The sequence below is a fragment of the Ooceraea biroi genome, chromosome 3, assembly GCF_003672135.1.
Source record: "Ooceraea biroi isolate clonal line C1 chromosome 3, Obir_v5.4, whole genome shotgun sequence".
NCBI lineage: Eukaryota > Metazoa > Arthropoda > Insecta > Hymenoptera > Formicidae > Ooceraea > Ooceraea biroi.
In genome coordinates, this window is record NC_039508.1 from 6,542,933 (window position 1) to 6,556,523 (window position 13,591).

Here is a 13,591-nt window from a genome sequence, read left to right on the forward strand (position 1 = left end):
CTCGCCGGCTTACAGCTTCTCGTTGATCTTTTCCACTGTTCCCTGTGATAATCGGAGGTAACTGGTCCGGCCGGGCTTAATCTGCCGACGCGAAATGACCCAACGTTTTCGGATCTCGCGTAGATCGCTGTAACTACCGGCAACCGACATCCTCAGGCGTCGTTATCCGTTTATCCGTCGTGTGCATCGTGTCCATTTACACGAGAAAAATTCCCCGTAACCCAAAGGTTCGTGATTTCGCCGCCCTCGTTAAGTCGAGGATAATATCTCCGATCGTTCTCCGATTTTTCTAGTTTGCTGCACCTCTATTTTACCTCACGTGCACGTTCGTCGGTTTAGTCCATCCGCGTCGCAACTCGCTCGCGACTTTCAACATCCTTGCGGCAACCGTCATACTGTAACACCGTCGCACCACGATCCCGCGGGGAGGTTGTCAGCAATTCGAAAGTGCGAAGTACCGCTCGCGTTTACCGAAACTCCCCGTTCGTGGCACTTGATCTAACTAACGTTGCCTTGTTGCTTAGACGTGTAACTTTGGGTCGCGACGCGAGCGTGGAAATCGATTTCCGTCTGCCCGACAACGTAAATTAACTCGGCGACGTAAGGAACAACCAGCGGGAGGGTTGTTCCTGCGGACGGGCGGAGAAGGTTGCTCTTGCTCAGATAACTTGGATCGGTTGGTCGGTCGGTCGGTTGGTCGGTTGGTCGGTCGATCGGTGGGACGGTTGGTCGTCTAGCCCCGGCCGGACGTGTGGCAACTTCCGGAACTTGAGGGAGATAACCCAGCGGGTGCGCCGGCACGCTCCGGCTTCGGTCATTCTGCACGTACAACAAACCGGCACTTATGCCCGTGCGCAGTAACCCTTGAAGAGAGAGAGAAGCATAAGGGTGAGTGTGTAGCGCGATCGTGTCCTACGTTTAGCATGGCGTTAATGCGGTGTTAGCGTTAGCTTACGGCGGACTTCTTGGTCGCACTGGGTTTATCGACCGTGATACAGCATCATTATACCGATACCGCCCCGCCCGCGCCGCAAGCAGAACTCGTGATTTTGGTTTAATCGGTTTTTCTTCTATCTCGAGAGTTACGATACCGGAGCGAATGAACGAACGTTAATTACATGACGGAGAATGCCATTTTAAGCGTCGTTAACTGATACATAATGAGAAAAAGAGCAATATTGCTCGTATGATTACTGTAATTATCTGAATAATCACAATTCATCAGCAATTAAATACTTTAAAATTAATTAAACTCATTGTATAAACTTATTATGTGAAATGTTGTTAAATGTATTATGAGAAAATCGAGCTATTATCTTTTAATGTAAGCGTGATGAAACTGATGCGAATTTAAATTAGTGATTAAATGCAATCGCTGCAGAGATTGTTAGCATAGCTATTTGTCATTTCGCTCACTTTAATATTTAATTTGCGAAAATTAATAGTGTTAAAACACGCGTGTCGCTTTTTGTCTGCAGCATGTCAGCAGGTCAAATACGGCGTCCAGGCGGTCTTCGGGCCTTCGGATCCGATTCTTGGGCAGCACATACACAGCATCTGTGATGCCCTCGACATCCCACATCTCGAGGCCAGGCTGGACCTGGACGCGGGGGCGAAAGAGTTCAGCATTAATCTTTATCCCGCACAAAGTCTACTCAACGCCGCTTATCAGGACGTCATGGAGTTCCTCAATTGGACCAAGGTGGCGATCATCTACGAAGACGACCATGGTGAGTGATGATGAACTTAATGCTCAAGTGTCGATAGCGCTTTCGCGTATCCACGATGATGGATATCCTCGAGCGGAAACGTTCGCCGTGTGAAAATTGAACGCGTTTCGGTTTCTCTACGCTAACTCAAATTTCTCTGTGTTTACCGGCATGTGGAAGACCGTTTGTCAAAATTTGTTTTACGCTCGGTAAAGCTCCTCGGGACATGTAATGTGCGCTATTGTTGCATAAAGCCGCACTAATGGCGCGCTGTGCGGTTCTGGTCATAAATAAATAGGAACGCTATAGAATTCTCATTTCGCCGGACGGATATCCTTGATGCGAGGATGGGAAAGAAGCGGCGCGTGCTTTTATTGTACAAAAATACACCGTGGGCGCATTTGCGCTTTTTATTGCGAACGATACACGAAGAAAATGCATATTTATAACGTCATCGTCTGACCTCAACGACACCGTGTCTATCTAATCTAATCGATTCAATAAACGAGAACGCACAAGAACCAATAATAATACCACCATCTCTCTGTCGGATTCCTTTGAATCTTTTTAACGCAAATTGCTGCGTTTGTTTTGTGGGAATCAAAGCTAAATTAAAGTGAAGGTATTCATTATACAAAAAACAAAAGCGTTTTTATGTGGGCTTTGTTATTGTTCGTGTGCAAAAAATGCAGTATGCTACAATGAATGAAATTTGAACGAGTGAAGTTTAAATCTCGTTTGAAGTTCTCGTTGGCACATAGACGGTTTTAAAGTTCTTTTGCAACTATGAGTACGTTCCATCGTATTTCACATGAATCCATGTACATGCAGTAGACAATGTGTCGGAACGATATTTATCTTATTTTCGCTAAAATTATACTTTATCTAGATGGAAAAGCGACGGGAAGGAATAAAAAGTTAGTGACTAAACGACTTGTAAAATCTAGCACGAAGGTAGAATCAATCCAAATTCAACAACGTCGTGCTCATTCTCAGGAAAAGAATTCTCGATAATCCAGTTCAATAACTTTAATAAATTTATATATAATGGACTTATTTAAATAGTTCGAAGATATTGCAAGATGTTACATTCAGTTTGAACAAAACACTTATCCTCTTTCGAAAACAAACGCAATGACAGATTAAAGATTTTAATGCAAAATCATTTTAAAGCTTCAACTTTGAAGAAGATTTCAATGAATATTAAATATCATTATATAGTGTGTGATATAAATCACATATTTAATACTCCACTTAACAGAATTTTTAAGATAAAGAAACAAATTTCCGATTTTCCTATTTTCTTCATTTTCCGATTCTGCTGCTATTTTTGAATTTTCAAGCATAATTGTAGCATCAACGCTTTCGATGCTCCTCTGACTTTTCCTGTTCACTAACGCGAACGAGGGTAAGTCCATATAGCGCTTCTCATAATTTGGCGGAAGTAACGAGGGGATGATGAGTGGTCGGTGGGGTGCAATCCTTCGGACGGGACGGAATGGCGACGGTCTAGCGACATGAAAAGAATCGCACGCCATAAACATGCGTTTCGCGACGCCAGAATATTCCTTGTGACTGATTATCGCGGCACGTGAGTCGTCACCACGGGTTTCGCTGCTGCGATACGTGATCCTTTGCGAGACGGTCGCAGAATCCGCCGTCTAGAAGCATTTGTCGTATTGCCAGAGATATTTTATGGGATGTTCCGTCTCCTCAGGTAGTTTTTCGCAAATCGCGGTTGCTCGTAATTGGCCGCGAAACAAATCGCTGCAATTGCTGAGACGTTCAACTTTATCGTTGACGAAAGAATTACTCGCGCATTTGCGCGATAAAATGATTAAAAATCAATATTGTAATCGATATGTGATTGGAAAATATTAGCAGTAAAGTAATTAGCAGTAAGATAATTAGTAGAAAGCAATTTATTAAGTATAGGAATCTTGCGATTTAAATTGGTATAATGTTCATGTATGCAAATTTGCAATGTTCACGTATGCAAATTTGTAACACCAATGGCAATCGTAATGAATGATAGGACGATATTAGTACGAAATGCGAGACAGATGTATCAATTTGTTAATTTAGCTACGCGCAATATAATCACGAGCCCTTTTATGTTAGATTTGATGCGCGATGATGCACTCGATATTGAATAAACCCAGAGCGTAATCCCGATAGATATGGAGCTGGTAACCAAATTAACCGAACACGTTATGTACACGTGGCCTGCGTATTCCCGTATAACAGTATTCGATTGCAGCACGATTAAAAGCGACGTCGACATATCACGATGGCGTGCGGCAAAGTAAAACAAAACGATATCGCTGATAGTAGAAAACCGTACGCAAACGGACGGATGCAGTCGGGGACGGTAACGTCTTAAGTTCTCTCATCCAACTTTGTTCCCGTACCGATAATTTCATTTCCGCGTCTCTACGGGATTTTCCCGGAATTTAACCATCTTCGATAAAAACATCTCCCGGCCTTCCACAACGAGCTTTAGCTGTTTGTGAGAGTACACAGAAGTACACGTACAAGCCGATTAGAACGCGCCTGACCCTCTATCTGGTCTCCGCCGCGTCCGCGTCCACTTCACCCTCCTCGCTCGCGCGTTCCATCCCTTTCCCCAGTCGACACTGAATTCCTCGAGAGATTTACCGGGACTCCGGGATCTCCGTGTTTCCACCACTCTCAATTCCGGCGTGCTATGTACCCGCGAGGTGCACAGGGACCCAAGCTGGCGAAATCGTACACGTCTCGAGCATGTTTGCCGTTACGAACCCACGACTCGTCCCGAGGAATTTCACCTTTCCTGTGGGATCGAACATCGTTACGGCATGGTGCGACAGCAGTATGTCGTTCGTATGGTTCAATGTCGACTTTACGGCTTCTCCCGGGAAGCTGTCGAATCAACGTTCGACCGCACCCCCGATTATGGCAACCGCTGTGACGACCGCTGCGGAATGCCGCGTGAATTATGGGCCAATCCGTGTGTTGAATTTTGTTATCGCGGTTGCACATCTGAGGAGATTAACAGGAATCCATTATTTTATTTTACAGCTTCGTGACATAAGCGGATAATTCGACTCAGTCGAATTTAAATCACCTATTTGCAACGGCGGGAAATGAACATCGGACGGTACGCGAAATTGAATCGTTCAACTGTCGAGCTAATGGCGCCGCGAGTTTCACGGTGATCTCGGAAGCCAGACAGCGTGGCACTAGATCCCTTTCAACTTTCAAGTAGTTTAGAGGACCGCTGATATCGATTCGCGATTACTTTACTCGTTTTCCGTCTCGTGAAGTTCTCGCGACGACGCGGAAACTTGCACGACCAATAACAACCGCTATCCACTTTGCGCGTTTCTCGAATCGCTGCATCCCATCTAATCAGCCAGCGGATTCTCGCTTTGCGTTCACTAATTTAGCTCCCGCAAGAATTTCAAGCACATTCTTATGCGCATAACTTAATGCCGAAAACATTTAATATCACTTTATTTTTCATCTTTATATGTATCTATTTGAAAGGGAAAGGACCACTATACAGAATGTATAATCTATTGATACGACCCCCCTTTATTGTAAGTTATATTGGAAACTTTTATTGTGAGGAAAGTCCTTCTATAATATTCCAGTATTTGTGTAAGTGTATATAAAAATATTTTATCTCAAATACAAATAATACTGCCTCGAATATATCTTGAAATAAAACGTAATGATTGATGCACTTAGCGAATGTTGATTAGTTTTCTGTTCCAAAATACATAAGCATATGCGTAAGATGTACATATCAAGCGACGCGGTAGCGTTGCGACGCCAAGTACATAATCAAAAATAAGGTTCCGAACAATGAGAGTCACTGTATAATATTGAGTGTTACCAATTTCATTGCGTAAACGTCGCGCGCTACCAAGTAGCTTATCTGGAATTTATGCCATTTGACAAGTCATATCAACTTATGATTAAAATATCTCAGGAATTAAAGCCGTAATCAAAAATCTAACGGCACTTGTATAATAAAATGTGAATGCGAGCTTTCGATCGCGACCAGTTCGAATAAGATTGGTGCAGTCAATCCTGAGATATTATAATCGTACGTTAGAATCGTGACGTTCCGTTTTCCGTTTCCATATTCTGGTTCAGACTCACGTACGCATGTTCGCACATAAACATGCAAAGCGATTTTGTCCCTCAAGCTGCTGTTCACACATGCATGATTTAATTTATTATAAAGTAAAAATTATTTTAATAATACATGGGAAATGTTTTATTTTACGATAAAGATATAAATCGCAAATACTATAAAAAAATTACTTAAAAATTATTTAAAAAATTATTAAAAATTATTAAAAAATGTGATACATAGGAAATGTTTTATTTCACGATAAAGACATAAATTGCAAGTAATTGCAAGCAACATCATCGACGACGACGACGATGACGTTGCACCACGTCGATGACGACGACAACAACGACGACGACGTTGCACCACATCGACGACGACGACGACGACGATGACGTTGATGTGGTGCAACGTCGTCATCGTCATCGACGTGGTACAACGTCGTCGTCGTCGTCGTCGTCGTCGTCGTCGTTGTCGCCGTCATCGACGTGGTGCAACGTCATATTAGTTAGTGAGAAAGGGATTGACAGCACCAATACCACGAATTTCATTACATAACGTCGAGCGCTACCACATTCATTGCATAAAATTATAAAACTCGTAAAAATTATTTATGTGAAAGTAAAGTTATATTGTTAAAGTTATAATAAAAATATTGTAAATTACATAGAGAAATTTTGTTAGCAAAACAGAAAAAAGTATAAAATATATATAAATTATTTACATTATATAAAAATCAAAAGATTATTCTTAATAAAACTTATTACAAATTGCATCGGAACGATGTACGTGTTAGCATGCAAAATAATTGATAATAAAACATATAAAAAGAAATTATGTAATACTAATTATATGTTCAAAAAAATGTAAAACTAAAATATAGTCAAATTTTAAAAATTTACAAAAAAGAGTGAGATCCCTAAAAAACCTTTTTAAAAAAAGAAAAAATATATACGCCAAGTACATAAAAACTCCCAACTTGTCAAAACTCAAAACTAAATATGAAATCAATAATTAATTAGCCAAGTATCTAGAAGCAATTTGAGTATTTTACCCAAACGTTTTCCATGCATACTCTCTTATCGCATGACGACATTGAAGTACTTGGCGTGCCCGAATCACATTAAAACGTCCTGTCCTACCTATAAGAGACACAACATCATTTGCGAGTCATTATTGAAAATCATGAAGATACAAGATACAATACAAATCAAGATATTGTACAAATTTACAAGAATACATGACCACTGCGATTCGGGCACGCCAAGTACTTCAATGTCGTCATACGATAAGAGAGTATGCATGGAAAACGTTTGGGTAAAATACTCAAATTGCTTCTAGATACTTGGCTAATTAATTATTGATTTCATATTTAGTTTTGAGTTTTGACAAGTTGGGAGTTTTTATGTACTTGGCGTATATATTTTTTCTTTTTTTAAAAAGGTTTTTAGGGATAAATGTATTTCATATTATTAGACGTCTCAAATGTCTTGCTGCGCTGACGGAGATCACTGAAGAATTCCATAATCGTTATTCCTTGTATGCCTCTAGCACGGTGCGGAATGTCAATTCCGTTCTTTCACGAAAAGTTCAAACATCTTTGCCTTTTCTGCAATTTCGAACGAAAATGGAATTTCGTATAGAACACGCACAGAGAATATCGAGGAGAATTTCGAGTGATCGCACGCGCGTAAAAATTCTCAGCGCTTTTATTTCGAGACTTAGTTCAAAGTTTAAATAAAGAATTAAAAATTGCACTAACTGATTCCATTATCAATCGATATATTTACATTACATATAACATTTTCTGAACATAATCCGAATAGAGAAAAACAAATTTTGACTAAAACATCGCTGAATGGAATAAATATGAATATTCCTCCTAACATGCATCTAGCACACTTAAAATATGAAAATATTTATTGTTCGTAAACATGCACTTATTTTTTTGAGTTTAATTGAGATTGTTTTTTTCGCGCATAAGGAATACTGCAGGAATAAGCAGAACCAAGTCGACGCATTAGAAACCTCCCTTCGCATTATAAGCGCGCGCAGCATAATTCGCCTCACCACATAGAGAACGAATAGACTTCACAATGAAGCCTTGTGTCCGTGGCATAGCGTAATATCAACGGCAAGTTTGCTGCATGTACGGAGCTGCTGCGATGTTAAGGGCGAGCTTGAGAGAAATCGTGAGTGTGCGATCTAGCCCGTCTGACTTTACGCCGACAAGACACATGACTTAGCTCGCTCGTACCAGTGCCATTTGAAGCCATCATCTTCGCATTGTATGTTTAAAGACGCTTGAAACAGACTAGATACCATTTAAACAATGGCAAATTATCGTTTCCTTTAACGACTCGAATCTATTTTTAGTAAGTTAGTCGTAAATTGTAACGAGATGCTGTATCGCTTCTTGATAATGTTATGTTTTGCCATTATATCGAACATTATTTATTTGATCAGAAGCATCAGCATTAAATTGCGCAGCGAGGATATTATATTAAATTGCGAGATGTCAAATTTGCACCGGGCTGAAAAAGAAGAAGAAGAAGAATCGTTGGCAGAGTGTACCGATTGAAATAACGAGATAATATCACGCGGAGTAATATGCCACGATATTAAACGAACATTCTTCCACGCGCCGCTCTTTATACGCACTGAATTACGTGCTCGAGCTTCTCCAGACATTATTCAGCGGAAAGTCGACAGCGGGATTCCAACGTCGTAATTACAGCCGAGGTCTATCGAAACGCCACGAGGCAAAGCCACCACGTGAATTAATGTTTCACGTTAATTCGATGTCGGTTCCTAATCTGCGATATAATTAATTCAATCTGCATTCACTCCGAAAAAAAGTACGATGAAAAGGAGAAGCAGAGAGAAAAGCGAAATTAATAGGAGGATGAAACATGATGTACTTTGCGTTACTTTCCTTCGCGCGGAAAATGGGCAAAGATAGCAAAGTTGAGTGACCAAAACGGTTTTCGAGACTGCCTCGTAGTCCCGTTGACCTGATTCTGTGTCCTTACGTCTCAAGAATCGCCAATGAACCTTCAACCTGGCCCATCACAGTCTATTGTGGAACTTCCAAGACTCTCTCACCCCATCGAACAGCCATCTCCGTGTCCTTCCTCCCGCGTCATTCCCTCCATCCTCCATCGTCGCCGTTCCTCTCCATCCGCATTCCTCGTGAAACCTCCAGAATAATGGAGTCGCTGGCGGAAGGACGAATCGTCATGCTGAACGCACGACCCTGCATTTTTATATTTCGATGCAGAGGGGTGGAAAAAAAGCAGAGAAATCTTTGCCTCGGCGTGTATCTTCCATCTTGTTTTGCAGAAAGATTTTTATATCTCGCAAATATCGTCGAATGTATACATTATACATCGCGAATATACAATATATCTCGTGAGGAAATCTAAAATAATGGAAATACGAAATATTGGTTTGACAATGAATATTGAAACATGATAGTATTGACTTGTTACAGTGAATATAAATAGAGAAGCCTTTGTCGTTTTAGACATGTATCAAATTGTGGATGTATTTTTCTCTTTAATATTTTCTTTTAACTATCGACAATTCGCTAGAAGATATTGTTAGAAAAATGGAGATATCTTTTTAAGAAATCATTCTGTTTTTAGTTTTGACAATAAACCAATCAAATGATATCAATAATTAGAAGCCACTACACTTTAAAGGAAGTAAAGAAATCTTCTATACTGCACATATGGCATTCTTTATTTTCGGTGTTCGATCCGAGAAATATATTTCGCTCAGACTTTCTTCTTCTTCTGTAGTACGTTCACCTCGTAAAGTTTCCCAGCTTAAACATAAAATGTCAAATCCTTTTTACGTGAGATCCGTCAAAATCAGGAGTGCAGCCGTGTTGTATTTTTATAACCACTGAAGGTGACAAGCTCAGCAGTATTCCCGAGATCCGCAAGACATATATGACGGAAAACTTCAAGGGTCTTCAGGCTTATCTTGCTATCAATATACGATATACGAATATCTTTGATAAAGTTCAAAAATCGCGAGTATAAAATAAAAGAGATTTGAAATTTCTATAAAATATATTTTTCTACGTAATACATTTATTTATGTATGAAACAGTCAACGCGCGACTCGCGTTATTGATTCTTTCAAAATTTAGTATTTATTAATATATTATTTGAATTATTTTTTTGATAATATTTGTATATTATCAAGTATTACTAAGTACTATTTATGCTTCTGATTAACGTTGCTTATCATTATTATCACGCGTTGCAAATTTTAAGGAAGCCATCTGCGACGGCCCCTGCATTAATCGGCCGTCAGCCAGTTCTCTCACGTGTTCTAAATAATCTCCACCAAGTGACTACCACCGCGAGTCATTTTCCTCACGTATCTCGAGTATTGTCATGAGAAAGATCGATAATTTTCCTCACGTATTTTCAAATTTCGCCGGGTAGGTCCATCCCCTCTCCCCCCTAATTTCAGCCACGTGTTCTAAATGATTTTACCCCTCTCATCGCGCACTTCGGCGATATTCTTCGCACGATTCGAGCGTTATAACACGATAATTACAAGAATGTTCGAAGACTCCGCAAGGAGAACAGCGCTTCGTGAAAATTACGCTTGGTCGCGGTCATATTTCGCGGAAACTCCTTCGTAGATATCCGCGCCACGTGGTGTACCCTTACGCGCGTAGAAAATCGTTTCTCCCTGTCATAATGAGAATTTTATGAACGACTCTCTCGCGAAACGTTTCTAGTCGTGCACGCGGCGACTAAATCACACACGGCGAAGAAAGGGAAGAGGACTCGGAGGGTGAACCGGGACTGGTCTTGTACGTTCCACCCAACGTGGCGAAAGTCTTCGGAAACTTTTCGAATAACTCGGCGATCGTCGAAGTTTCACGATATTTCCTTCTTCCGCATGAGCGACCATCCAGTCCCAATGGGACGAGTGAACCCTTCGAAAAGAGAGGCCTTTGGCATCCTTGGCGCGGGTAATGAAAACTCATCTTACACGTGTAACGTTGTTCCACAAATTTATTTTTGCCGGTAGCGGAGTTCGAAGTAAGCGACAACAGTATTGCTGTCATAAAATGTAACGACACGCTTCCTGAAACAAATGTGCCGAATTGCAGCACGTTTTATTATGTTACCGACAACGAGAATAGTTGTGTGATAAAAAAAATTGACAAGTATCTCATACGTACGAAAACAAAACAAGAAGATCGCTGCGAATGTAATGGACCATTCGCAATTCAAGCCACGATTTGTACACTTTCGTGAGATAACGGTGTTGCACAACTAACGTTCTTTTATTCTTTTATTCGGTTACTTTTCTTTTTCTTTTATATCTTCAAAGTTTGAATGTATATTGGTGCCTTCGTGCGAATTGGACTTCTTTTTCAAAAAATGTTTTTGACACGCTCACGTATGTTTTAACAATTTCGTAGTCCATTTAGTGCGGTCGCATCCCAAAGGATTAACGAACGCAAATTTGCTTTTCTCTTTCCACGAATTTTTGATTTTCGCCCTTTGTTCTCCGTACAAAAAAAAAGAAACAAAGAAGAAAAATTGGAAAAATTAAAAAAAAACCTTTAATCTCGATTATGATTAATTTTAGCCATTAATAGAATTAATTTAAAAGAACCTTAGCAATTTCTAGAGATATATTTCCTCTTTAGAATATCATGCATAAGATTGCAGTAAGTTTCGGGAAATTAACTGTGCAACTTTTTACTGGAAACTTCACAAAAGCAATTGCTACATTTTCTTCGTTCTTTGCCGTAATGTAATTACGAATTCGCCAGAAAAGTTGCCTCTCTTGACTTCATAGAATATTATTATTAAGAGCCTTGCCAAGTATCTTTTACATAGTCAAAAACGCATCTATATTTGCAGGCGCTATTGCAAAGTACTTCGAAATTCAACGATCGCACGCCTCCAATATTCATCGGGAACTGTCCTCTTGAAATGCACATGTTTAAGACAGCCGACGATCCAATTATTTCGATCGTCTGTCATTGCGCGATCCACTCGAGGCGAGGAGCGAAAAAGGAGGAAGCAAGTAGTCGTTGACAGCTTCCTTCCGCACGCCGACTCAGCGCAATATTTCGCGCTGTCGGGGTCATATCGACATTTCGAGCACGGATCGTAAGTGGCCGTCATTAGAGTGTATAGAAGCCGATATAATAACCCGTTCCCCCGCTGGGAATATACGCCTCAGATTCCCCCGAGAAATTATCCTCACCATCAGATAATAATCGCCGCGATCAATTTGATATGCGATTTTCTTTTCATCTTTCTTGCGCCTTTCGGTATCGAGCAAATAATGCAACCAATTATCTCGGTTTCGGATTAAATCTTCCTCAAGAATTTGCAACACTGCGATGATATTTGCTTATTATTTTTAACATTTTGTAGTAATTATATTGGCTTCATATTCGTCCGTTTTTATTAAAAATCTTGATTTCGTAATTGTTATTACCCGTCTAGACATAATAGAATTTTTATATATTATAAAATATGTCTGTTACATATCTTTTTGATTTTGCTACATAATTGACATTAAAAATCATACTATATAATAATATCGCAAATATCTGAAATCGCAATATTATTCGTAGCAAGAAATTATGTCGCATTGCGTACATCTCCACATGTAGCTCTCGATACGAAATGTAATTTTCCTTGGAATCTCTGAAACGACGTAGTGTCAATTCCCTAGTTAGCAATCCGTGGACGGTGTGCAATCCACGTTGTAGAATCGTAAACGATGTCCAGCTCTTCTACTTTGATGGATGTTCCTCAGACTTTTCCACTTGAGATGCTGTTCTCGGTAATGCATCACACTTTATAGCTTCTCTTCCCTTGTCAATTTTCATAAAAGGTGCCACTCTTTCTTTCTCCTGAGCGCTATGATGTCATCCCGCAAAATTGCAGAGACCAACAGAATGCACGAAATGCTCTTTTAATTAAAACTGCCGTTTCAAATGATCACGAAAGACGGGTCCTGATATCGATAGAGCGTTAATAATTTAAACCGCAACAAATTGCGCTATGCGGGAAATATTTAATTTAATAATATTTCATTTAATAATATTTCATTTAATATTGCTCAATATCGTTTAATATCGTTTAATATCATTAAATATCGAAATAGCGAGAAGTATCATTTCCGACTCAAGCAGCAGCGCTGACATTTTGTTCTTTAACTACTTCAATCAACCTTCGCTATCTCATAGCATGTAAAATGTCCTTGCATATTTCGTCTCGAAATTATACGCAGATTTTTTCCGGAAATTGCGTGCTTTTACCGATTTTGCTGATATTAATTAATAACTTGCTATTCTGTCAGGGGCAAAAATCAATATCCGCTTTAATATCCGTAAAGTGGGACGTATACATTTTAGATTCCAGTTCGGGGAGCACCACATGTCAAATTTGTGTCACGCTGCCAAATAATCCTGTTGTCACAGCATTGTTTTCTTCATATACAACGTAATATTAACCACGAAGACGCTACGTCCTATATATGTCACAGTGACGGTGTACTGATGGAACATACACGTTTAATTTCGAGCTATTGCAGCGGTACATTCACAGTATGTTCCCCAGAACGATCGCCCGGTGTTGTCCCTGAGGATGCAAAATCTGCTTAGACATGAGAACATTGGTCTTACGCGAGTTACCGCCGACATGGTTTCCATTAAACTCAGTTTCTTACTCGCTCCTGTATTCATTAACATTTGCGCGGA

The 13,591-nt window shown here is 40.0% G+C and overlaps 1 protein-coding gene across 4 annotated transcripts in view; it reads left to right on the forward strand.

Annotated features, from left to right (window-relative positions):
• The window catches only part of LOC105275426 (glutamate receptor ionotropic, kainate 2), a 127,215-nt gene that overhangs the window by 50,797 nt on the left and 62,827 nt on the right, over positions 1 to 13,591 (forward strand). For all 4 annotated transcript variants that reach the window (XM_011332243.2, XM_011332240.2, XM_011332241.2 and 1 more), the window contains exon 4: positions 1,479 to 1,730. In XM_011332243.2, coding sequence (XP_011330545.1) covers positions 1,479 to 1,730 — 252 coding nt within the window. The remainder of the gene's footprint in view (positions 1 to 1,478; positions 1,731 to 13,591) is intronic.